At 51.8% G+C, this 27,803-nt stretch overlaps 1 protein-coding gene across 1 annotated transcript in view; it reads left to right on the top strand.

Annotated features, from left to right (window-relative positions):
* Positions 1–27,803, top strand: part of LOC122380567 (transgelin-3-like) — a 29,424-nt gene continuing 1,621 nt past the window's right edge. The window contains exons 1-5 of the mRNA XM_043363824.1: positions 1–201; positions 4,816–4,970; positions 13,097–13,163; positions 24,964–25,068; positions 27,411–27,443. Of these exons, the coding sequence (XP_043219759.1) occupies positions 151–201; positions 4,816–4,970; positions 13,097–13,163; positions 24,964–25,068; positions 27,411–27,443 (411 nt within the window). The 5' untranslated portion in view covers positions 1–150. The remainder of the gene's footprint in view (positions 202–4,815; positions 4,971–13,096; positions 13,164–24,963; positions 25,069–27,410; positions 27,444–27,803) is intronic.

Raw genomic sequence — 27,803 nt, 5'->3', positions numbered from 1 at the left:
CTCGGCAGTCGCTTTCCTGGTAAGCGCCGCGCAGTCAGCAAGCGAGTGACCTCAGGGAGGGTGGTGTCGGTCGAATCCCGGGCGGGTGGCGGTGCACGCAGGAACTCCAGAGGAGGACACAGGCTCTCTGACTCTTGTGAGAGACTCGCCATGGCGTTTCACGGCCCTTCCTACGGCCTCAGCCGCGAGTGTCAGATGAAGGTAAGTTGGGATCACGTCACACGTGCACAGTGAAAGGTGCTCGCTGTGCACTCCGCTGGACGAAGGGGTAGTCAGCTGAGCCAGCGACCGGTCTCCTATCTCCCATCTGCTGCTGCCTGTTCATGCCGGTTTGGCTGAGTGCAGTGACGGAGCACTACGCGACGCCAGGATAAAATGACCTTGCTACGTGATTGTTGTTGTTGCACGAATCAATCGTGTGTTCTAAATGGGTTACGTGCGTACGTTTTATGTTAAGCACTCGACGGGATTTCAACGCTGCCTCTTCTGCTACTCGCTTAGCTAAAAAGGTTTTATCTGTGGGTGGTTTCTGTTTTATAAGACAAACATCCTTTTACCCGCTGGACTTTTTGGCATCATGAGTAAAAGTATCGATGCAACATCATCTGGTTCTTCGTTTTTAAGCTACCAAGTGTGTGCCTATACCTACCGGTCCCATGCATGCTACCTCCAAGCGGGGCACGCTTCTCTCCAACACCGGCGGTGTTACGCCGGTGGATAAGCCGATGACGTGGTGTTTGTTCACGACACAGTGAATATGCAGACTTCCTGAACATATCGGCCTGAGCGTCCGCTTTCCTTCTAGTGCTAATCTAGAGAGCTCTACGCTGACTTCCGTGTGTTTTACGTAAGAACTAAGGAGTGTTTCGATGTTGGGATCCGTCGATCCCTCAATCAGCTGTGAAACACAATGTCAATAGCAAGGTTAACTGCAATGGAAGAAATAGAAGGAAAGCGGGCATGCTTTCCAGTTATGCATTTGTGTAATAGTCTGTTGTCCTTTCGAGAATAAAGAAGTTTCATTTTCGTTGTTCTTAACAATGTTGCACAGCTTATATCTTTGTTCACTGCTGCTCCGACATCATTCAGTCAAACGTCAAAACGTCTGTTCACTTACCAAAGCTTTTGCCATGATCTGACGGTCGGACCGCTTTTTGCTTTTGATATAGGAAATAGTAATAAAATTGCATATACCCACTCAGTACACACAGCTGGTTACTTTCCTGCCACAGCGTATCTCCAAGCCTAAAGGTGCAATGCCTACTCAAACACCACCGTATTTGTACAGCACATTGTTTGGCGATGAATCACGCGATTCTTGTGTCCATATCACATCCTTCTCACCACGCCATATGTGTGCCTGGTCTGGGCAGGGACCCCTGCAGCAGTGACGGTCTCGAGTCGACATATCGTCACCTACCGAGTGATTGATCGTCCAACACGGCCATATTGCACGCCATTGCAATGCCAATGCATGCACTTTGTCCGTGTAGCTTATAACAAGATGTGTGCTGAACAGATTCCAGATACAAATTAATGACGAATGACATGCCACCGCTGAACTCTGCAGGGGCGTGAGTTACGCTGATTGGATTTCCATTTGACATTTCGATGACTGGATAGGTCATCGGGATTTGACCGTTTGTGATTCATACTCCGGAATTTCAGAATGAAATATGGCCTACGGTAATGTGAAAGGCGGGCAGCTAAAGTTGAAAGGTCTTTGTGAGAACGGTGAAACCGAATGAACTTTGCTTGCCATGCTTTCATATCAAGAGTGGAGATGTGAGGCGAAATAAAGCACCGTCTCTCTCTCTCTCTCTCTCTCTCTCTCTCTCTCTCTCTCTCTCTCTCTCTCTCTCTCTCTCTCTCTCTCTCTCTCTCTCTCTCTCTCTCTCTCTCTCTCTCTCTCTCTCTCTCTCTCTCTCTCTCTCTCTCTCTCTCTCTCTCTCTCTCTCTCTCTCTCTCTCTCTCTTCTCTCTCTCTCTTCTCTCTCTTCTCTCTCTTTCTCTCTCTCTCTCTCTCTCTCTCTCTCTCTCTCTCTCTCTCTCTCTCTCTCTCTCTCTCTCTCTCTCTCTCTCTCTCTCTTCTTTCCTTGGGTGGTCATGGACGTGGGCGTGGCTCTATTTGGAGAAGAGGGGGGGAGGGGAGGTCACGGGTAGCTGCCCTAGTGGGCAGCACTGATGAAACTGATAAACGTTTCATCAGCAAAACCGATGAAATATGGGGTGTTGATGAGATGCAGAAGCTGTGCACTGCATCGTGCTCGCACTACTGTAATTCCTCACAGTATTGTCTTTGTATCAGCTAAGATCTACGGGCGAGCTACTTCGTCGTCCTTGTCAAATTTTTGTTGGAACGGAGTAATCGCCTGTTTACGTCGGGTGCAGTCGTTCTATTGTTGGAGCTCAAACAGTGGCTTCATCCAGGCGAGAATTCTGTGACAATGAACATGCAATGTGCATTAACTGGTATGCCTACCTATGCAGGGTGCAGAATGGTGCACGATTCGTTCTTTGGATGATCAGCTTGAAAGGTCACCCGAAGGCAGAACACCGGTATACTGAGGCCTATAACTAGATGGTAAAAGGTGCTTTATTATTTTTTGTTTGTTGTGTTGTGTGACCTTACCTGTCCAAAATGCTGTGAAGCATACCTAGAGAAGAGATGGAAGAGCTACGGGAAAATAATTTCACACCCTGTCACAAAACCGATACAATTCGTAAATTCTAGGTGGTCAACGCATTTGACATTGATTTAGTTAAGTGGAACTGGCCTAATTTCTTCTCATTAAGCGATCGTGCTAGAGCTTCGTTAATCGTTACATATGTTGAATGAAATATTTAAATAATGGTACAATGGCATACCCTGCCCAGTGTAAAGTTACTCTGATCACTGATGTTCTCCACAAGTCTGACTCAAGCGCCCAATTTGGCAACGGCTCGCTGTCTTCATCGTGTGCTGCGGTCTGATGCCTGTCTGGTTCAGTGGTTGACGTTTACTGGTCGGACCGTCCCAGATGAGCGACTGGCTGCACCAATCGCCCCTTTACTGTCTATTGTGACTCTCGCTCCATAATCCTAACCCTGTTCCGGTCCACTGCCAGTGACCATATCCGTGTCTACCCGGCCCTTTCCCGGTCCACCCTGCCTAGACCCAACCCTATACCCGGCACCTCTGACCACCGTCTTCCCCCCCCCCCCCCCCGGGCGCCTCATGGGCGCCGCGCTGGCCGAGGTGGCTGGAATTCAGTCTATCAGCTGAGCGTGGTCCCGCATGGCAACATTGGCCCACTTCTGAGGCGGGCGCAATCGGACGGGTACTGGGCACGTCTCGCCTACTTCCCTGCCTAACTGCCTAACTGCCCCTCGCCGCGCTGCCTGAGCGCTGGTGAAAGTGTAGCACCGCCACCGCCCACCACCATGTCTTCGCCATCAGAAGGGGTGCATCGGGGTAGCGAAGCTACCTGACTGTGTGTTTACATAGTTTATTAAGAGATTACTGTTGACATTTATAAAACTGCTCAGGGTTTACGAGCTCAGAGTTCAGGAGTACATTTTCCTTACCAATGTTTTCGCTACACGCTCCAATTACGATGCAAATGCATAGCTCTGCAATGCTCTTCTAAATCTTAAATGGAAAGCGTCAGGGGCGGCGGAGGCCGGTGTGTCCCTCCCCTGAGCCGCCGGGGACGGTGTCAGTAGGTGCCGGCGAGCCGGAAGGACGCCGTGTCACGTGTCACGTGTCAGGTGTCAGGCCGGCCTGCCGACACGGCACGCCGCAGACAATGGCCCGCATACCGAGCCAGGTGAGCCCCGCCGCGGCGCTGGCGTCGCAGGGGCGGAGGCAGGGTCGGGAGGTCGGGGAGGCTGCAAGGGCGGGTGCAGGTTCAAGAGGCTGGGGATGGGTGGTCGGATGGCCGGGAAATGCTGAAGCTGCGTTGTTGGATGCAGGATAGGGAGGTAGAGCTCGCGTGTGACTTCAGGAACAAAGGTGAAAACGAGAAGCACGGTGGAGCTCGTAAGCATTGAAAAGCAAAGGGTTAGCTGCTGCGGCGGATTAGAGAAGAGGGGTGACAAGGGAATGGATGATGAGCTGTTACACAAAAAATGAAAAGCCATGTTCCCAAATAAATAATTGATCCCCAAATTAAGGTTCATTTCTCTACGAATCGTCTCTCCCCTTCGCTAATCGGGACTCACATTATAAACCACGAAGGATGCTGGACCTTATCATCTCTGCAGTACACAACTGCATTTCTCTAAGTTATGATGTCACTCGCCTATCTCCTTCACCTGTCCCGTGCCAAAAAGACTGCATCCTTCGACTTATATCCGGCCAGCTCCTCCCTAAAGGAACCAGGGTCCTCGGTCGGCTGGGGAGCTGCATCCTGCAACTACGGCTTCTCAAGGTCACCATCATCACGACGGCTGAAGTCTGTGTGGCTCGGGCCGGGTGCGTTGGGGACCGTCTTGCGGTGACCGGGTGGGAAGTTGGGCCAGTTTATGGTAATGGGTCTCTCTGTGGTCAGTGGCTAATGGCTATGTGCGGTGTTGTTGCGCAGGTCAGAGGAAAAGAAGTTCGTTGAGTTAGATGAGCTAGAGAATTAGATGATAGAAGAAGAAAATATGATCGGGGTCAAGTTATTTGGACCTTGCCCGCACCGCTCCCGACAAGCCGAATGCGCTCACAAAACCTTCTCATGCAACCAATATACATTGCCTGATTTTCTACGAATTCATCATGCATAAACTCATCCGTATCTGTGTCTATAACCATGTTCTGACCCACCGTGCCCTCCCCTGTGCTGCACAGTCTCAGGCCAAGTTCAGTCTGGACCGGGCGCGCGAGGCGGTCGACTGGGTGGAAAGGGTGCTGGATGAGCCCGTCGATTACCCCAGTCCCGACGAGGGTCTGCGGGACCAGCACGACTTCGGCGCCGTGCTCAAGAACGGCACCGTCCTCTGCAAGTGAGTACTGCAACCAGCCCTGAACAATAGACACTATTATAACCCCCGTGCAGCAGAGGAGTTTGTAGTAAAACATAATCGTACACCTCGGCTTTGTGTCCTGAATGTGGGTCGGTAGGGTGGGAGAGAATAAGTTTGACGACTTCACCGTATTTCCTCGGTCTAATGCCGGGTCGTGAACGCCCATTCTGTGTTTTCCATTACCATTGCATCTCGTGCCCTGTGCGCCTCCCCCAGAAGCATCCCAAAGTATCACCCTGCGACTTATAACCGCCAACAAGCCGAGACACGCCTCCTCCATCACAGTAACGCCTGCAAGTGCATACCATCCCCTCTGCGCGCAGCGTGCAGAGTATTGCTGAACAGCACGCTCTACGCTCTGTGGGCGCGTGCCACCTCAGTGTGCGTACTAGAGATGTCAATCGGATATCAACTTTTTGGTATACCGATACCAAACCGATACCAACTTGGTATTTGGTATTTCAATCGTAATGTGTTTGGTATTTTGTTGGTATCATGAACCCTCACTAATGTATAAGAGGCTAGGAAATCGGTAAAAAGTTGGTATTTCCCTCATATTCCCAAATTGGTTTGGTTTCGGTATTTCTCCACGGTTTTGGTTGGTATTTGGTTTGGCATCGGTATTCTGATTTTCCGTAATTGACACCACTAGTGCGTACCACCCCGCCGTCGTTCTCGTCGCGTCACGGCGTCGATTTATTCTCCTCGCGCCGCGCCGGGCGGTGCCGACAGGACGAGGACGGTGGAGAGCATTGATGAAGCGTGCAGAAAACGGACATCCCGAGATGTGGACCGTGCAAGGTTACAAACAAAAGCGTTGAGGGTGGCAAACACGCCCAATAGAGTGACGTGATAGTGACAGTTTATCTTGGTTTCTTTAGACAGATGCTAGGCTATTCCCAGTAACTGTTCACTTCTTACTCAGACTGGGGATATATGACGAGCTGTTTTTTTATCTGAGGACAGCTGCGCTGCTCCACCTGCGGCCTTATTGAGGTCACATATCCGCTGTGACGTCATCAAACTACTGTTCTTTGGTTGTCGGAGTCATCAGAGAACACGCCGCGTCACCAGTTGTGTCGCAATACGTCCGAGGTGCCGCGGTGGTCTCAGTGCGCCACTCTGTTACCGACTCTCTGAATCAGCCGCAGCGGACGGACAATCGCCGCCGATTCGCCGCTGACCGCGTGTCGCCGTCTCCAAAATCCCGTGACGTCACTAATGCCTGTGGTCTGTGACGCCATCGACCGTTGCGGTCTCCGTGCCGCGTCCAGCAGCTTTGTCACACACGCTATCAGCTCGGGATGTCACTGTGGCGAGACTGAGCCCGATCTCGCCGAACGAAACGACGAGCGCTCCACCGCAAAGTTGCCAGAGGCGGTTGGGACGGCCCGATCAGGCTAATATGGCTCGATGGTTAGTCGTTTGAAGTCTTGTAGAACCGGGAATTAAATTCAGACTCGACGAGTTTATGCAGGTAAGAAGTGTCGTCTCGGGTCTGGGGAGTTTGTGAATTCCGGTGTCTCCGCGGTCCGGGGAGTTGTAAACTCCAGTGTCTCCGGTCCGGGGAGTTTATGAACTCTGGTGTTTCCGGGTGGGCGAGTTTATCGAGTATTTCTGGCTACTAGAAGAGTGATTCTGTAGCAGGCCGGACGTAGTCCGGATTAAAACTCCCGTTAGTCGATTGACTATCAATGCGACGTGCGGATTGAGCTCAGTCCCAGGAACGGAAGACCATCTCACGCATGACGACGATGGACAGGCGATGATATCGAGAAGTGGTCAAACGGAGCTTTTGAATGATCAGAGAGACGCCGCGATATTGGCTGATACCAGGCGACAGTCCGCGATCCATATTCCATTACTTACACTGACAGTGGAGTTGGCAACCATTGCGTCTGTTTCAAACTCAACTGTTCGGCCTTGCATTGGTCACCTTGATAGGCTACAGGATTGGTCGGTGCAATATCGATGCCGGCCTTTTTACTGGAACATCTGAACGATTATCGGCTTATTCGGATGGGCGTCGCCGCTTTTTTGAACCTGTCATGGTCGTTGTCTGTTGATCGCCAATCCCGCTATACTTTCCTGTCAATGTGACCTCAAGGTAACCGTACAAGGCATTCATTGTCTTCAGTTATTCACTCCAGTACAATTTTGTTGTTAGGAACATACATCACAACATTTGAATCAGCATTTCGTGGTTTTAAAACATCCCCAGCACACCAAAATCCAAACAATCTCCAGTCATCAAAACGGAGTCCATAGCCTGGGCCATCCATCATCCGGTGTCAGCCGTTTCACGCCGGCCCGTTTCACCGTATACCGGTCCCGGTGGGGCGGGCGGTGCATACCTAATGGCGGGCGCCCATCTCGCCTCCTCGCGGCTGAGCGCATCGGCCCGCACCGGACCATCTGAGCGGCGGAGCGGACCGGCTGCATACCGGCCACGAATTCCGTAGGAGAGTGGGCCGAGTGGCGGCGACGAGCGGGGACAGGGACGAGGGCTGGGACGGGGACGGGGACTTCTATCGTCGCCATTGCTTGTAGATAACTGGGTTGTTCGTTTGTTTGTTGGGGGTTAGGTGCGCGTCGACTGCGAGGTCATTTTGCGCCTATGTAGAGAACTGGGGAGTGGGACTACATTGTCAGAGAGTTCGGGTGTTCAGGTGGTACTGTTGGTATTTGTCGGCTACGGAGCTCCTTGTTTACCAACCACATGTTCCGATGACGTCATCCATCCTGGTGTATCTGATGCCCCTCATCTGTCGGTTCCCTGGGTACGTTTGACGTCGGGCGAGCTACAAAACACCCCCTAACCGATGGATACTGAGTTGCCCTGCTGAGATCCGTATCCGGTTTGTACCGGTTCGTCTCGATCCGCTCCGCTGGCCGATGAAACTCCGAGAAAACCAGATGGGTGACGCATCTCTCTCTAATTGATCGGATAAAAATGATGGAATTACTCGCCCGTTCGGCCCGGATTTGACCCTTTGCAGAAACGAGTATTTCCGGTAAAGCGATTTGTCTTGTTTTTACACACAGCTGTAATGGATTTCGTGCAACCTGCATACGTTTTCCTTCATTATTTAGAAGTACCTTATTAAACTTGTCCTGATGAATATGCAGGACGACTGCGGTGTGCTAGAGGCTCCCTCAGGGCGTTTTCAGCTCGCTGCAGAGCGCGTCTGGGCGTCGGTCCGCGGACTCGGCGGGGACGCGTGCCTGAGTCGGTCTTTGGCCCTTCTGTCGCCGCCTCTGGGACTCTCTAGCCCACGGACTCGGCTAACCCGACGCCGGTGGGAGCAAAAAGTCGGCGAGACGGGCCCGGAACCTGCCTGACACCGAGCCACGCCGTCCCGTTCCGTCCCGGCCCTGCCCGGCGCGGCCCCGACCTCGTGCGTGGGTTCAATCAGCCAGGCGACAGACAGCGAGCAGAAGCAGTGACCCAGCTTCTCACACCCACACAGCCAACAAAGACCATGCAGGGGTCAGCCAGTGATTTGCAGTTTCAACAATTGGCATCCAATGGAAGTGTCCGGCGGAGCAGACGGCAAGTTGCAATCAACGGCGACGCAGTCTCACGGCCTCGGCTGGCGGTAATTTGCGGCAGCGTTCAGCTCGTCCTATATCCACTCCGCAGAGCCGGGGCAACTCAGAACCTACCGCACCAGACAGGCTTTGAGTCAGTTCCGCGTGGGTCCAGCCAGACCTTGTGCCTGGCGAGTGCGCCACAGGCCAGTCGCGTATACCGGTTCTGGGCCGACGCGGCCGTCCGGCAGAGCGGAGGAGCGCACTGGCAGAGGGGAGGAGTGCACTGGTAGAGGAGAGGAGAGCGCCGGCAGAGCAGTCACTGAAGGGTAGAGGGAGGGCAGGCAGAGGGGAGCGGCACAATGGGTAGAGGAGCGGCACAGTCCGAGGGCGCGGGGCAGAGCGCGGGATTATCCCGGCCGAGATGTGCCGCGCTTCAGGTGCCGGTCAGACCGAGGGGAAGGGACTGTGTTGTCTTCCGCTACGACTGGGCACGAAGCATCGCCGGTTAAAATGGAAGGGTGTTTGGGACGTTTCGTTCGCTGTCAAGCAGAAATGCTGGTCTATGATTCGTAAGAGGATGTGTGAGACAGAGGGAAATCTCGACGGAAGTGGGGGAGATAGATAACTGGGTCGGTCGGTCCACGGAGCCGAGAGAGACCTGAAGAACAAAGACCAGAGGTTGACTCATGTCGAAAGAGGTCAAGGGAAATATCGATCGAGAAAAAGCGAGGAAAATGCCGAGAATGTGACGGGAACTAGCAATGGTTATCGCAGCTTTGGGGAGAAACGAATGGTTTACTGAAGGACACGAATGGAATGTCGACTCTCTCATGGTCGCACAGCACAGCTGCAGGTGCAGTATATATGAATGCCAGAAGTAGGCATTGTACTCTGTGACCTCTTCTTTACCAACAAAATGCCACTGAGACCTGAGTCAGCGCTCATTGCGAGGCCATCTGTGCGAACATTGAGGTTCTGTAGTACCCCACATGCTTTGTTTTCCTGTTTACGCCACTCTGTGTAGAGGCAATAGCAAGAAACAGCCAGCAGTGCACCGGCAAAGACGCTGAATTGCAGATCTCCTAAACTAAGATAAAAACATATCAGTGTTTGTCTAGACCCAGTTTGGGCGAGGCGAGGAAGACCTGTTAGGTGCCTGGTGGTCGATGACTGTCTCAATTCGTCTTGCTACCTGCAGGTGCCGGAGGCTGTCTGTAAGCAATCTGTCAGCTGATGTCGGACAAGGTCATGTAAGAGACTCGCCAAATGGTCTTTTTTGTGCCATCAATAACCGTCTTCATATATCTTAACAATTGACAACCCCCGTTACGGGAGGCTGTCCCATGCCGCCTGATGTTGGATGTTGGTAAAACGACCCGTCGCGGCGTCTCTGGTGGCCGTTCACTGTCTCCATCTGCCTCACCACCCGGTTACCGGAGGCCACCCCAGCCGTCTGGCGTCTGACGGTGCTCCCACGGCCGGCTGATAGCGGCAGACAGTGACGGTGCAGCTGAAACAACACCCTCGCCGCCGCGCCGGCCTGGAAGGCTGGAAGGGTGACCGGACCGGTCGGGCCCGCGGCAGGGCGTGATGCCGATGGAAGGGCGATGGCCGGCCGGAGACGGGCTAGAGCGAGTGGAGAGGAGGGAGTCTGAAGGGGAGGGTCGGCTGAACAGACTAAGGCCGTATGGTGTGGACAGAATTGAGGATTCAATGTCCTTTTCAGCCTGCATTCCAGCAGCATCCCACATTGCATCGCATCAACACGTCTTCTGTCTACATCAGTCCACGTAAATGCACTGCCAGTCCAAGGCAGGTCAATGCCAAGCCAGTGAAGCTCATTCTTCCTTCAGACAATATATTATATTCATCTTGTACTTTCGTCACTCGTCAGTGTGCCATCGCTCAATAGCCCGTCAGCGCGCTGACTTTTGTGAATTGTGGGTACTGGGTACTGGGTAGGCTCGACTAACTCCGGCAGCCTCGGACCGAGTCCGCGTGGCCGGCGTGTTTTGATGTCACGTGCCGAGTCGACAATGGGTGTCCGACCGACCGTGAGCGGTGTGGCCTTGGGCTCACCCCGCGCGCGGCGCGCTTGTCCGCTCACCGACTGACTGACTACTCACGCGTCTGTCCTCGTCTGGGGGCTGGTGTGGTGGTGGATGCGGCAGGCCGTCTTACCGTCTGGAAGGCTACTCACGCGTCTGTCCTCCTCTGGGGGCTACCATGGACAGTATACGGGAGGTCGTCTCGTCTCACTGAGGGCTACACACACGGTATTCCTCGTCCATGGTGCTTCCATCTGATGTGGTCGGCCGTCTCTTCACCTGGCTTGTCGACTACGAACGTGTCCCTGTCCTGTCCTCGTCTGAGATATGTGGTCTGACTCGTCTGACGATGCTGGAAACCGTCTCCGGGGCTGGAGTCTCCGCTACTGCCCTCGTCTGGTTGTGATTAAAATGAATACTGCCATCTTGGATGAGGCACTGTCGTACCGACTGAGAGAGAGTCAGACGTTTTAGTAGCCCTTACAGCATTGCCTGAGGGAGTATTAGGCATTACTGGGTCAAGAAGACTGGACTTCATAGCCAATTTGTGTCTAAAATCGAGTATGCTTGGCTGCCACCAGAGCGGGGCCAATAGCGGGTATGTTTCGAAGGGACATCGTGGGCACGGTTATATCAGAATAATGCTTCAGTTCGGCCCCTTATCGGAGGGTTTCAAGTGCGGCAGGTGGGAATGGTAGACGATAGACGATATGCGATAGGGTGGTGGGCGATGTAAATAATGCGGGTGACAGGCACTGTGTGTAGTTGTGTGGGTGCTTAGCGATGGTAGTGGACGAAGAAGGACTTCCGTTGGCGTCACTGCCCATTCATACCGCCTTGGGAACATGGGCTCGCTGATAGCGAACATTGCGTTTCTGGAATTGGTATTTGTTCAACAAGTTGTCCATCAGTAGTGCACTTGCATAGTGCACCATATTTGCACTGACACTAACTGGGAAAAACGGGACTGAAAATGAGATTTGATGTAATTTATTTGTTTCGCTGAATGCTTCGATGATTTCAATGGTGACCTCTTAAGGGAACGGCGATGACTTATACCCAGACGCACCGCCGAACATTCGTCATTGCCGCATCTCCATTTAAAACGGCGTCCTTCCAGAACATTGGTCACATGCGGCCTTGTCCCGTCTGGCGTCATGCATTATTCCATGGCAATATGACATTTTCACCGTAGTACCACCGCGGAATACTAACAAATTGCGGAGCCAGTTGTTATTCAGTAAGCGATGTCAAGTACATGTCTTCTTATATTTTAGCTACCGAGATTAATGTCGTGGCTTATTACACAATAACATTATCTCAACTCAAATGTTTTATATATGATAATATTTCTTTGCCGTAAATTGTATCACTCACTACTTCCACAAATGTTACGGCTCATTTATCCCAGCTCCATTTCTTTCCATATCAGTGTCATGACAACCCCCTCCCCCCCAATGAACCACCCCCTCACGCCGACCCTGTTGGGCCCCGTGCCCACTGCAGTCCCCTGGCTCCCCACTGGGATGTCCCCTCGGGTCCCCAGCTGTGGTGAACGCCGGTGGGGTTCAGCCGGTGGTAGCCCCAACCCGACCCGGGGTGGGAGGAATGTGTTTACCCTGCTGACCCATCGGGCCGGGACCGCTATCTCACTGATGGAGGGACGCTCCATCGGTATTTGTCTCAGCTCCGAGTGGGTTTGAACTTTTGATCGTTATTTGATGGAAAAGGTTTTATCTGCCTTAGTTGTCCCGTAAGAAACTGGCTATAAAGAGATCCACAATCTTTGGATACCTGGACAGTTATGTTTTTAACATTTTTATTTCTAGCATTTTTTTTTACTTATTTTAACATTTTTTTTTCTTTTTAAATGTCGTTGGTTGTCGAACTCATGGCGCTCTTCTAATAAGAAAAAAATTGAAATTCAAACGAAGACCTTACTTTTGTTATTACACAAGTCATTCCCACGAAAGGTAGCTGACCGAGTATTCCTGGAAAATTTGGCTAAACTCTTTATTGCATTGATTTGCAATCCCGGTAGATCACGATTCGTCGTACCCATAGCGTTCATAGCATCAATAAAGCGTGACCACCGGGGTAGTAGTTTCATCTGCACTGTGATGGGCACATCACGACTGAACCTATGTATAACCTCTGAGTCTCTGACTCTTTGAGTGTGTGAGCTTGACCGGACCGGCACGACTTGTGTCTGTCTTTGTATCGTTCGCGCTCGTGTCCTGTATGTACGGTAGACGTTATGTTTGTGTGGGAACTTAAAAACTATGTGAATGACATGTGATGAAGTACCACTAACATGAAAGGCTTGAACCGTTGGATGGTGCAGTTATTTCTGCAGTTTATGTTATGTAACTGCTGCTCGATATAATTTTTGCCCCATGGTTGAAATTTCCATTGGGGGTTTTTGCGCTAATGTACACAATAACGCTTTTGTAAGTCCTTCCTCTGTTGTTCCTTCCTCGTTCCACGTATACTGACGCCGCCGCTTTCTTTTGTCTCTGACAGACTGATCAACATCCTGCACCCGGGAGCTGTGAAGAAGATCAACACCATGTCAGCACCCTTCAAACAGGTGAGAAAGGGACACGACCGTCGCTGCGCACTGCATTCTGCAATCTGTATGAGCTCTGACAGTGATCGGAGGCCGGGCAAGAGACGCTGGTGGGGGCATGCAGGGTGTTTACTTGTGTTTACCATCCATCAGTTACTGGGAAGACGTAGCGATGTTGGCTATAAACTATCGAAATGGCATGGCAGTAGATTGACGATAAAGTTAAGTTGACACAAAATATGCTAAGGTCAAAGCTTAAAAGACACAGCAAGTACAATTCAAGAGATTTATCACAGGTCTCGTTCTGTTTGACTTCAAACGTTGCAATTCAGACAGAGGGCGCACTGCTATCGCTCAACGAAATGAGTTTGTTTCATCATACTGTCCATGAGTGGTGCTAGCTTCATGTGCGCCATAGGAGTCTCCCCTTTTCGTTGGCTCTCCTGCCGTCACCTCCTTACCCCAACCGATTCCTTGAGATAGCCGGCGGACCACAGCGTCCGCACGTCCCACCGCCGCCGTGCCGCCGTGCCCGGCGTGCTGCAAGGCCGTGCTGCCGTGCTGCGTCGTGCCCGTTGTTTATGGTGACGCCGACCCGATCGGTGTGGGAACCCGAGGGAGGGGAGGGGGGACATTGCGTCACCTCCACTCCGGTGGCGCGGCCGACGGAAAACTACGTCGTGCAGCTTACCGGGCAGTGGCATTGACAAACATTCGATCGTGGTGGTTCGGCCTTCGCGCATAGCGTACCTGATCGCTAGGAGTCTAGTTCGCTTCGATAGGAGTTCCATTGATCGAAAGAAGGTCATATATATGGCCCAAAGTTTGAGAAGGAGCCACGTGGAGTCTTGACAAACTGCACCTTATCAATCTTGTCGAATGTCACTGTCACTGTCAGTGGGAAGGTCATATCGTCGTATTTCAGTTCGGCTTGTTTGACAAGTCAATACCAGAGGTTATATCGACGTTCTGCTGCGCTCACGCGCCCTGCGCAGTGAGATGTTCATTCTCCCTCGGCAGCCACCCTCTGTCTATTGTGTTGTTTACTCACCTGCCCGTCCGGTTAGCCGTTACCCTGCTATTGCGGTCACCGGGTCAGTTCGTTAGCCGAGGCCGGGCACGGGCCGACGATCTAATCGAGCCCGCTCAGACCGTGTTTTTGTGCACGCGTATGTGGAGCGTCGGGTCGCTAACGATGCCTCCGGCTGCCGCTGATGGTGCTGATGGTGCTGACGATGATGCAGAGGTGGCCGTCGTCGCCGTCTGACCTCGCCCGCTCGCTCGCCGTCGCCGCCGGCGGCTCCCGCTTCTGATGTCACGGTCTGGGAGCGACCGGGCGGTACGGTGCCCCGATACACAGCGTGTCAACAGACCGTGTCTCGGCCGTCCGTTGGCAGGCTCGTATGATAACAGCGAGGGCGCCGGTTCGGGGGCGCCGCGCCCCACCTCGGGGCGCCCTGTTTGTTTGTGGATGGCTGTACTGAGAGTGCAGTGATTTGCAGAGCCCGTGACTCGGTCTGACGTTTTGGTCGCTGGGATCTTGCGTAATGATTTTCGTCAGACGTGGGTGACCTTTTCTGAGTATGGGTTATCTCTCGGTAGGTGTGGGTCGATGTCATAATATCTTCGATGCCATATAGGAGCGTCTAATGCATTTCCGGGAATCTCAGAGCCTGGATAGAAAGTTACAGTATCCTTTTGCTGACAATGAGAGTTCGTGCAGCAATGCAGCATCTGTCCAATAAAAATTGAATTCTTCTAGCGCTGGATAGCTGTATAACGACTAACGAGCATCCTCTTACGGTAAGAAGCGCATGGAAAACATATGTGATTCATGGTTTGCTGCATGCGCCAAGGCAAAGAAAGTTCCACCACAGGCACCACATCAATTTCAGCCAGCATGCAGACCGTAGAGACCCACTTTTCATCAGGGAGACCGCCTCAGCGAACTTCTGTGTCATGACGGGATCTGACGGGTCCTGCTTCATACCCTGGGCAGAAAGATTATCCCCGGACAAGCCGCTCTCTCCTGTCACTCCTCCACTCTGCCGCTCTCACTCACCCCTCTGCCGCACGAGCTGGGGATTATACCGACCGTAGAAGGGGAGCTTCATCTGTCTCTACGCTTTTTTTTAGTTTCCACGGGGTCGTTTAGCTAACGAGGTGAAATGCTGTCGCGTGCATGTTCTGCAGCGCGAACTTGTCATTGTCTGCGTGTGCCTGCACTTTTTGCCGGTCCACCGGTCGTTTTTCCTGTCGAGAGAACAAATCTCTGACAAGTATCGGGCCCTTGTCTGACCTTTCCCGTCCACCCCTCCCCTCCGTATCAGAAAGATAACGCCGCTGCTGCCTCTAAAACGGTCGCGTTTGTCGGGGCCGATCATCCAATGATCCCGTGTTACCGTCGGTGTGATCAGACACCGACACACCCACACACACCTCTTGTACCTGAATCAGCGGACTGACTGCCGTATTTGGTCCGTCAGCGGTGACCCGCCCTGTCTGAGCAGCCGGCACGGAGTTCCGGGACTGGATCAGTATGGTTTGTTGACCACTGCATTGTCATGCTGAGTTCGGGTTATGGAGACACAATATCGGCTGACCACGTAGTTGATTAGATCCGTTGTTGCGTGACTCACTGGCCAATCTCGAGTGATTCAAAAATTCATTCTCAAAGCTCAAGTAGCTTCTCGTATGCAAATTCTGATAGGCTACTTGCCCTATTTTCGGGCTGATGCGCTGATTGTGCTTACTGGACTGTGCTGAAGCAGAGCCCATAACTATAGCTGTGGGCTGGATGATGAAGTAAGTTACCTTCCAAAGGCCTGTCACGGTTTTGATTATGAGATGATGACAAACATCTGGCGATACCGTCTGTGACATCAAACTCGTGTTTTTAAGGACGCTGGCCAGCCGGAAAATGTCCGTCCTGAAGGCAGCCACCTCTGGTGTTAGAGCTCTTTGTCCCGTTTTCCTGGAACTACCCAGTGTGAGCTCACGGGTTCGCGTCTGTGGTTAATCGGTCGCTTAAAGAGCCATTGTGCTCACTGCTCGGTGTTTGCGCTTGGAAGCATTTCCTTCCTGCGTTTATTTACATTCATTTTGAAAATGGGTGCTGTTTTTCACTGTCGTGCTACTTGTTTGCCTCACGTTCGTGTTATACCCACACTGTCAACACATTCCAGGAAGGCTGATGCTGTAATTTTTAATTTCTAATTATGCTAACTGGGTTTTCCTAATCAAATGGACGGACGTCTGGACAGTGAACAGCCCGCAGACCATTGGGACGGACCTCCCGGTAGCTTTGTCCAGTCACGTTTGGAATTCCCTGGCCCCTCGAGACCACGCATGAGGACCCCGTTGTGCCCGACGATGGGGCACTTAGTGTCTGATAAAAAGAGCTGATGAATACCGCCATTAGCCGACCCAATCACTGACACAGATTGCTGAGACGGCCCGCACCGTTCACTGGTCACGATAGCCGTGAAGCCGCGCAGTGACCGGTCTCCGCGGACGTGTTGTGCATACACACAGGGCAGAACGGCGAGTCCCGTCCCGTCCCTCTTCACCTCCTCAACCGCAGAACTGGGGTGTGGCTTGCTCTCATAGTATTGCCCCGCACAGTGGTGCTGCTTATTTCAGGCGCTGCCGCTGCTCTGCCGACAAAGCTGCAACAATTGACGCCGGTCGTTCGGGCGCCCGTTACTCATGTGAAGCTCTAGCCGTCCGTCGAGCAGTTAGCACTGACTTCAGAACTGTCTGCCCAGCGGCCCTGTGATTGATTGGCGAGAGATTTCGAGGCTGGGACGAGCGGCCGACCGTGCGTCAAAATCAAGCCGTTTGTAGCTCGGCTGACTGGACAAGGCCATTGCCCCCCCCCCCCCACTTCTGCACGTGCCACTGCTGGTCGGCCCTGACCGCTAGTCAACCCCCCCCCCCCTCAGCAGTCGCACTGACCGAGTGTTCGATCAGCAGCAGACTGCACGCACAGCCGCCGCCGGGCCATATACGGGGCTCGCTGTCCTGCTGCACGGCCGGCGTCTGACGTGGTATGGTAATGGTGCCGATCAATCACAGTACGTCAGAGCGACGCGGCGGCCGTGAGTCACCGGCGGCCCGCTTCGTCTCCAGACAATACCGCCAAAGGAGATACCGGCGCCGGCGCCTCCGTGTCGCCGAGCGGGCCGCGGGCGGCCACCCGCGGATTGGGCCAGGTTTAGCTGGATTCTCAAAAAGATAGGAGGCAAGAGGAAAGACGAATCAGGGGTTTGAAGTTGAACATCCATAAGTCAAAACTGTCCAAAGTCGGAAGCCAAAAACTGCGCCCAGAAAGTAGGAGCTTGAGATCGAGACTCTGGGATCGGATGTCATAATTCATGTGCAGAAGGTCTCGTTAATTTGGTGTCGGGGCATTCCACGATAGATCGTACCACTTTTTTCCAATTTGACACCCTCATCTCTCGGAATTTGACGAGAATTGGACTCAGGGGTAGTCAGGGGCTCTGAATCCACCTGTAACAATTTCAGGCTTACCAGATAAGTATTTTTTGAGTTATGGTGTATAACATTTTTTGGATCTTGCTTTGCAGCGCTAAGTTTGGCGGGCTGTAACTCTAAGACGGATTATTCAAATGCCAAATGTTATATAAAATTGAACTTGCAATGAAACAGAGATTAATATGTATTTTTGAAATTTCGAAAAATACGCTATTTTTGATATATGACATATCGAGTTTTCTTTCATTTGTATTTTTTGGACTTTGGGACCAAATTTTTTTGAATTTTTATTTCTTTAAAAAAATATTTGGCTCATTGTTAAGAAGTATGCAAAAAATTAGGAAGGTGTTCTTTCTATAAATGTATTTATTTTACGTCACGATAACGGTTTCGAATAGTGATTTCGGGAGGGGAGCTTACAAATGGCGTGGTAAAGCTGCCTAGTGACATCACGGGTTACTGAGATTTCAATTCAAGTCTGAGTCATCTGAAAAAAGTGAAAAGAGGGTTCATTCAACCCTCTTTCCTATAAGCATCGCCACGCCATGTGTGGATCGCCCATGATCGTAAATACAAATACAAATACATACAAGCGCGAGGGTGAAAAAGGCTGTTTGGTTCTGACATTGTTTTGGACGCCAATGACCATAGCTGTCCGAGATGAAAGTCACAGGACGCATACATGGTGTCCTCCAGAGGTCTCACAACTTGTATATCTGGGAATTTTTTCAAGGTTACATGAGGTCAGGTCGGTCACGTGACATCACTGTTATAAATCAATGGGGAAATATAAAAACTGTTATTTTGGCACCAAGAATGATATAAAACTATCCCAAGTACATGGTATCGTGATTTCATGCACTCCTTGCAAAGTTCAATGCTTTACTTTTGCATTGTTAACCTTGCGTGACGTCATTTATGACGTCACTAGGGTCGTACGAGTTTTTCGTCAATAACTCCCGATCAAATGGAGCTAGGGAGTCGGGAAAGCCACCAATGGACTCCGGAAGACCTTCCGAATCGAATGATATGCCATATGATACCCTTTGCCCAGCTTCGTGACCTGAGGGGCTCTGACCTGACCTTGACCCGAGGTCAACTACTTAAGTTGACCTCACCCTAGCAAAAAGTATACCATTCGATGCACCTGAGCTAGGCGAACACAATGATGCCAAAATCGCGGCTCTGCGGCCATTTTTTGCGAAGTTATTTACTAAAAACCGAACCCGTAACTTCAGTCACGTGACCTGACCTCAGACGCTACCGGTTAACCTGAGACCTTAAAATCGGTTACCAATCGCTGCGACTTGTAGGCACACACGCTCGTTTTTTCCGCGAGGCTCTAGCTCTATTAGAAGCGAAACGGCTTGCTGGGGTCGTATCAACCCCTCCGAAACCCATTTTGTTTGCGGGAAAATGAGGAACTTATAGAAAGAACACCTTTCTAATTTTTTGCATGTCGATTTGCAATGACATGAAGATTATTTTGAAAAAATAAAAATGTGAAAAATTTTGGTCCCAAAAGTCATTAGAGGCAAATGAAAAAAGATTAAGGTTTTTGCTCAACAAGGAAATTTTTTCTTTGGAATTTTTAAATAGTAATATTAATTTTTGATTCATCGCAAGCTTAGTGTTGTTTACTTTTTGTTGGTTGCTTAACCCGTTCTTGAGTTATAGGCCATCAAACTCACCGTTACATACCGAAGTTAAAAAAATGTAATGCAATATAACTCAAAAAGTTTTGATCTGAGAAGTCTGATATTTTGCCAGGCGTCTTTGGGGCCTATGATTACCCCTAGGACCGATTTTCATTCAAATCTGAGAGATGAGGGTGACGGGCCTGGTACGATCTATCGTGGAATGCCCCTGTCATAAATCCTGAATGTGCGTTATGGAATGGAGTTACCCAAGCTCCTTTGGTGGCTGAACTTTGACAGTCCCCTGGACGGACGGCCATGCTCGCCAGCCCCGCCTTTCACTATGTGACCGGACTAGTAAGAGGCCACCAAGGGATCATTCAGAAAAGGTTAGGCGATGATACTCCTGTCTAGATGATCAGCTTGAGGAGCTGAAATGCCTATATTACCCTTTTACGAGAGTGATGGATGGCACTTACATGGCAATGCATAAGGGATACTTGTTCACCATCACCTGCATACTTTTCTGCCCTTACCTAAGAGAGTCTCTTGTCGCTTGCAAGTCACGTCTCTGCTCCACGCCCTCTCTTCTGGATATGGCCACATTTGGAATCACATACCGCGAGTCTCCAGCCGGGCCCAACCATGTACTAAAAATGGATCCAAGTGGCTTTACTGGTAGTCGGCGAGGTCCAGATAGGGCAGGGCCGTCCCGGCTACGACCAGTTATCTCCCCGCAGGCCTGTGACCGAGATTGGTATTCGGAGTCGGCGCGGGTGAAAGTTCGGTCGCCGACCGTGCCCCGTTTTGGACGATTGAGTCACCTCCGTGCCGCGCGAACTCGGCTGCAGACTGACTGTATCGGAGCAGCTGAGAGCGGACCGAGATGGGTGCCCCAATGACGTAGATGACGTATGCAGATGTTGCAGTTTTTGCTGCTCCGTACGGTGCTATGACGTAGGTGGAGGACAGGTCTATGGATTCGAGATTCATCGGAATGTGGAGCTCGAATGCCGTTTTAGACTGTGGCTAAGAGCAGTAAAACAAGAAAAAAAATAATTTGACGATGGTTTTCTTCAAACGTAAGACGGGATCTTAGAATGCTGATATTTGCCTGTGGGCTGTATCACTTTGAACCTTGCAGGCTTCGTAGTCGTCAGGCATCGGCACTTGTCGTCGGTTGTCTCACATGTGTGTCGGATCGATTGCCAACCGAGCGTCGACACTACATGCTCCGTAGCTGTGTGATTGGTCTGGGCCTGAAGGTCGGTGTCAAAGTGATCGGTGGCTTCATTGGAAGCCTGAAAACGTGAAGTTAAGTGGGTTGATTGGTGACCGTCATAGCTGTTGTCCATGCAGGCGTTATCGGTACCGTCTGTTGACGTCGTGATTGGAAGTTGTTAACGCCTCTGGGTGTTACATCACCGGAACAGTGAAATGACGTCATCGGTCCGTTCACTCGGCTAGCAAGTTATATGGAACTGTCTGGGAATTTTACCAGGGCAGTGTGGGAAGGACGTGGGAGCCTACGTTTCACATTATGACGCCTTACTTAACCATAGCCTGCCGTTAAACGCAATGAATGGCCGAGTTGGAGCGACCATGGATTGTTTCGCAAATCTTCAGAAGCATAACATTACGACAATTTACCATGGTTACAGCAAGTAATTTATTGTTCAATGGCGATCAAGTTAATGACAGAATCATCATAGATTTGTTTTCTCCAAATTACGATCCATCTATTTGTATTGATCACTGGCTAACTGACGTTAACCACGTAGATGAATGAACGAATCCATACAACGCAACCCGTAACGACAGCTAAACGCAGCTATTCACCAGATTTGCCGGCATGCTTACGCCCTCAGACGGAATAAATAGCCTGTTGGTAGCGTGTTTCGTCTGTAATATTACCTGAAGCACCCACTGCCGCCGCCTCTGTTAGTGAAAGTTTCCGGGCCGCGCCACGCAATCCCTGTGTTCGATACACGGGAGGCGCACTCCGTAGCCTGGCTACCGCCACTGGCATGGTTGTGTCAGGATGGTCGCCTGTTCCTCGGCATGACGCGCGTGTAGTTGGTCCGCATGTAACGATTGGCCGGGCTCCATATAGTGATGTGATTAGCAGAGATTGGTGCATGTAATTAGAGTGATGGAATTCAGTGTTCGTGAATGATCAATGGGAGGGATGTAGGTATTAAATTTAATCAATGTCATGAAATAAAGTGGAGAAAATCGATCGATTGCCGCACATGATTGCATAAATCTCATTACTTGTAAATGAGCGATATTGGAATTAAAGTAAGACTGCTGACCGTTCCGACATTGTCACCTGTTCAGCAATCTCCATGTCCGTTCCACGTCATAGGGATACAGCGGGCACCCAGCTGTAGCGGTCTGTCTGAGACGATCAAACGACCCCTTCACCACTGTTTCTTCCTTGGTCACCTGCAGATGTAAAACAGCCTGTCACAACGCATGGTGTTCTATGCAAACCGTCACGTCACAGACCGCCGCGTCACGGTGAACCGTCACGCTGGGCGTGGCCTGGGCGGGGCGGGGGCGGCACTGCTCCGACCCAGACCGGTGGGCGCCGACCGGTAACCGTATCGGGATCATTCCGGACCTCCTGACCGACCGGCGCGACGGTGGAGGTCGCTGGCACGTGACACACCGGCCACACCTTATTTGGAAGGGCGCCACAGCGACCCGGCCGGCCAGCCTGAGCCGGTGTCGTCAGGGGTGCCCGACCCGCCCCCGCGCTGATATATCAGGGGTGTCCGACCCGCCTCCGCGCTGACGCGGCAGGGGTGCTGGACCTGACTGACGCTCGGCTAGGATCCTCTTTCACTGACGTAGCCGACAGGAGGTCGGGGTTTTAAAATATTGACATGCCTGAAATATGTAGGTATATAGGACGTAGCTTAGCTTCAAAGGCCGATGATGTGCCCATAAAGTTTTTCGTCAGGTAGAGACCTGATAATATTTATCCTTTTTATTCACTCTCATGGCATTCATATTACACTTTTATGGTAGTTGGTCTGCACTCTGCAGCGTACCTATTGTATAGGGAATTACCAGGCCGTACCATCCTGCCTTGGTATCGACTGGAACGCGTGCATTGTCCTCAAATGGATCGAAAAGGGATTGACAAACAATGAACACGCGAGCTACTTCATACTTTTCCGATTGAGCTCTTTGTATGGACAACGATCGTCTCGTGTCATGTTCAGACGTCACTCGAACGTGCAAAAACTCTGAAAAGTAACGCTCCACTGCATCGATATTACCTGCGACATGCAACGATCCGACCGGTTGCGTCTCAACAAATCGATCCAAATAAGTCCATCGGTAGCGAATTGGTCTCGAACCGGCGCCGCACTGGCGTCAGACAGAGCTGCACGAGTGACCTGGATGCGGGTCCGTGTCCCCGGAAATCCCCGGCTATGCACGTCTCGGTGTGGATGGGTAAGCAGTTTCAACAACAGCGGTGCTGTGGAAAGAGGCCGGGGGTGTTTTTCTGGCTGCCAGCGTCACGCGAGAGCCGTGACTGCCGCGACCGCTGAGGGTCGCGTAATGGGAGGCCTGGAATCCGACCGGTACGGGGAACGCAGGAAAGCCGACCGACCGCTGAGGCTGACCGCTGAGCTGAGCGGCCGGTTGTGGGTCGTCGGTTACGTCAGAAGCGGGTCTCCAGAACAACCGCCGCTGGTCTTTGTGTGGTGGTGTTTCGTGGAGTCATCGCGGACAAGCAGACGCGGCAGTCGCTCTCGTGAGACTCTTTTGCTTCTCTAGTGTTTGAGCATGTGCGTTATGCACTGTACACTGAACTAAGCTTCAAGTGCCTTCTCAAATGCATACCGCTGCAGAGCTATTGATGCATCTTTGCGCAGGAAGGGCGGACGTACTGCCGTCCACCGCTTGTTCCACCCAGCCTTTCCATCGTCCACCGCCCTGTCGTTCCGCCCTTCGACGCCCAAAGATGTCCTCAGTCTTACCACCAACGTCCACCGTAACCACCGCCACCACTCCCACCGGAGACTGCAGTCCCTGCTGACGGGGCCGCATTCCACGCGTTCCTCAACCGGCCCACCTCACGCGACGCACCGTGTCCCAAGTCCTCCCTCCGGTATACCCCCCTCCTGTGTGCTGCAGGGAGCGACACGTTCAGCTGTCACGGACATCGTCGTTAGTGAGGGAGGCTCGGTATCAGCGGGGTCTTATCTATGGGGAGTGGCATGACTTCCGCCCGGCTCGGAGGCTGGGGCTGGACGAGGGGAGGGGACAGACGAACCACCATTTGATTATAGCTACCTTTATTCCAAATGCACATAATATGCTGTTGCAACTGCTGTTGAAAGAGACCGGCTGGTTATTTGACGTGGATGCCGGATATGGAGTTACATCCGGGCACGTTTTAGCTCTATAGTTCTGCACAGAGGCGGAAAATAATTCAGCAATTCGGTTTAGAGCTGACTGGGATGCGCTTCGATGCGGATCGTCAGGCTGCCTTTCTGCGGGATACAGCATAACTATTGCGAGGAACAGTTTGCAAGGGTTCACTGCCCAGGTGCGACAGGCTGTAACCAATCATGTGGTCAGTGCAGCTTGCCCAAGCAGCTCTCTCTAATCTATAGCCATTCCACCAGTCTTATCGTCCTGCCTGCACATGCGGGACACACCCTCCATACTGCAAACGAGCCAGGTATGCCGCACTCGCGCCGCATTCGTAGCCGGCTGATTCAGTCAGCGGCCAGGTGCTTATAAGGCGGCACCGTATACCGGCCAAATGAGATGCACCCTATCTGGACGGAAACCCTCCGATATTGGTGTGTACGAGCGGCCGGCTGACGGCGCGTGAGCACCTCCAAACAAGGCCGCGACGCTGGCTGTTCGCTCGGCCGCTGCACGCTGCACGTTGCACGTTGCACCCGGGGCTGGACGAGCTGAGACGTCGGGAGGGGTGGCTGATATATGGAAGGACGGCGGCCGAAGTATCCGCCGGCGTTGCTGGACCGCAGGCTCGGGTGTGACCGCTGAATCTCAATGGGTAGCCGCGGAGGACTGAGACAGCGGGTGGGCGGACAGAGGCGGATCCAGCTCAGAGGTTTGGGGGGGGGGCAAACCATAACAATTTATCGATTCTTTCCATGCATCGTCCATAGGCGTAATGTTAAAATTATGCCGTTTGGGGGGGGGCAAATGCCCATTTTGCCCCCCCCCCCTGGATCCGCCACTGTGGGCGGACGGAGGGGCCACCCTGTCTACAAATCTCTGTACATATAAGTACATACGAGGAGACGATGCACGTGACTGAGAGGGATATGTATCGCCGGATGTGTATCGCCGGATGAATGGGTCGGTGAAAGCAATCAATTGGCTCGGGCTTCGTCTACACGTCCCGACGTTTATAACTTTGATGCGGTTGAGGTGATTGATCAGCCAACGTCGATGCCAGAGCTTAGATGACAAAAGTTAACTTATTTTCTGGTGTCTATTTAAAGTTTCTGTTTCATTTTTTTATTATCTGATAAATAAGTTTTCTTTTGTAAATGTCTTAACTCTGCAATGCTTTCTGTTCAAGCCTTGTTTTCCGTGAATTCCACATTCGAAAAGGGGTTTTCCGACGTTAACAAGTGTGCTACAGCTCGAAGTGTTGACACACGTCTGTTTTGTTCTGTTTTCAGCGCGAGAACATCGAGATGTTCCTGAAGGGCTGTGAAAGCTACGGCCTGAAGCCCCAGGACCTGTTCCAGGTGAACGACCTTTACGAGAACAAGAACCTCTACATGGTGAGTTCAATGTGTTAACTAACTAGTTAGTGCGGTAGTCAGACGTTCACAGGTGTTCACAGTCTGCGTGAACCCGGGACCCGACACGTTTATTCGAATGTATGTAATGGAACATCTGGTATCAATGATGGATCTGCAGTCTCACACAGACCGAGACCAGACAACGTCCCGGGTCCTCATCCTATCCAGTATCCACGCTTCCTCGTCTGTCCGGAACCCGTGCCGACCTACCCCGACTCCATGTCAGAACATGGACTTCCCAGGTCTGTTTCCCAGGTATGTCTCCGCTTTTCAGCTCCGTGTAACAGGGTTGCTCGCGTGCTGCCTAAAAGCACTCGCTTCCATGCGGTACCGGAACGCGTGAGCGCGTGCCCTGACCCGACACGCTCCATCGATAGGCTACGGGGCTCGCAGGCGGACCGGCCCGCGTGGTCATGGTGGCTAATTCGATCCGGCTACTTTCGATTTTTCACCTCCCAATGAGGGCGGCCCTGATGATGAGCCCGGGGTGTAATTGGAGAGATGACATGTTTGGACGATAACTGATGACACGCAAGTGTTGGTTGGTTTCCCAAGAGCCGGGTAATGGTCAGTGCGAGCTGAAGATTCGAGTCATTATACGGATTGAACTGATTGAGTTGACACGAAACAGTTGATTGTGTTGGCTCAGGCTTATTGTCGGGTCTTAGATTGTTGCTACTGACAGGCTACAGTCAACACAAGCCTATAAATCAGCACAGCTCACTTGTCTGAACATTTTCTTATGCCTAGTGTCTACCGCACGTTCCAAGCTCTTTACCGGTTCCACATGTAGTGCCAACCAGTACTGCATAAAGAACACGACCCGTATGGCGACAGGGAACACCCAGGCCCGGGCCGGGACGGTGTCGCATGGTCAACAGAGCGGACCGAGGGGACACGGCGTCACACACGGCGGGCCCGCCGGTCTGGGTCTGTTTCATGTCTGTGCCATTGCACAGGGTATAGGGAACGGGTGGCGCAGCTCAGTTCGAGATGGAACAGGACGGTGCGGTACGTCACGGTACGGTGCGGCATATCATGATGCGGCAAGATAGTAGGAAGTAACACCTCATTGTGTAAATGAGGCAGTCGGTGGCCAATAAACCATATGCGATTTATGTGGAGTTATTGGACGCCTGTAATCAGTCTAAACTCTACAACAGCATCGAAACATTGGAGGTCAGAGCTCTGTACTGCGCTCCTACACTCCTGCGGCTACCGACTGCCCGTTTAGGGCCCCGGCCAGCCTGACGACATACCATCAGACACACGCTGCACGGCCCGAGCTGGGTCCTAATGAGGTGATGTCAGCGACTCGCACCCCTCGGCGGACCGGGACACGGCGGCTGATACCCAGAGAGGGTCACTGATGGCTGTAATCGGACGGCACATCGCCGCAGTCACAGTCCGCGAATGCAATTACTGCGCTGAATGACCGTCATGCACCCGACCCCGGCCATGGGAGACGGAATGGCGGTCGTTATGTGAATAGCAAAACGTCTGCCGCTAGTATTGTTCAGTTCTGCCCTTGGAAACGCAGTATTTTAGATCAAACGAGTCGTTAGTCGTTAATGCAATGCATCACAATTGGTAAAAATTGTTGTCTCGGTAAAAAGGGTAAAGAAGTGCGATGAGAAGCCCGTTTTAGTCTGTCAGTAATAATAACAATGTCTGACTTTCTGACCAAAAGTCTCCCCAAACTGTCGCCTTGCACAGCCTGGCTTTCGATGCCCTTGTCCTACCTCGCCAACCAAAGACAACCCAACCCAAGGCCCTCTGACCACCGAAAGCGGCTCGTGCTACCACTGCGCTGCGTGGTAACACGAGCGTAGCTGCTGCTTAGTAACGCTCTGCGGCTGCGACAGCTCGGCCTTAGCAACGACAGTTAGCAGCGTTAGTGACGATTGTGACGGCACATGTAGTGATAGCAATAGTGACAGCGCTAGTGACCAAAGTGATAATGAATGTATAGGCAATAATAAGTGAACACGGTTATATAGCGATGGAAACAGTGGTGCTAAGTGTTGACCTGCATGTTTGGCTCTCCTGCGGTGACTCACTTCTGCTGGCTGCGGTATCAGTTACCGTACCTACACCGTTTCAAAGCTTGTGGCGATCAATGACAACTCTAAGTTGTAATGATTGTATAATCATTGTTTTGAACTATTTAACATTGCACTGAGTGTACTAATGTTGCCTGTTTTGGGTGTGTGCTTGCACCTACATATCATCGCCCTGGTTCTTACTGTATAGCTATGATAAACCGATGAATCGTTGGTCAGTAAGTGCCTTTCGTGACGGTTTGTTCTCTCTGGTTTCAGGTGGTTGACTGCCTGTACGCCCTCGGAGGAGTGGTAAGTTAACAGACAAACACCTTTCTTGGCCAGAGAGCGCTGGTATAACCTCGCATTCCTATCAATAGATAAGCAAAAACGGATGTGTGCCATACATTACAGCCCGACCATAAAATGGCTTCAGTGTGTAAGACAAATACCATAAATCCACATATCAGACAATTATGTCGCTGGTCCACCAAGACCCAGACCCCTCCCCCCCGCAACTGAACGGAAGATGCCGAAATAACGTCGACGCACGCACCAGCACACCATTTCCTCGTCCCATCTATGCCGAGACACGCCCTCACACTAGACTGCGTGCCACCTCGTCTCGTCTCGTTCTCCCCCTCCCGCCCAGGCTTTCCGTGGCGCCTCTCG

The sequence above is a fragment of the Amphibalanus amphitrite genome, unplaced genomic scaffold, assembly GCF_019059575.1.
Source record: "Amphibalanus amphitrite isolate SeventyFive unplaced genomic scaffold, NRLGWU_Aamphi_draft 000101F_arrow, whole genome shotgun sequence".
NCBI classification, from domain to species: Eukaryota; Metazoa; Arthropoda; class Thecostraca; order Balanomorpha; family Balanidae; genus Amphibalanus; species Amphibalanus amphitrite.
Note: the sequence above shows the minus strand (reverse complement) of the source record. Positions and strands in the feature narration are given on the sequence as shown.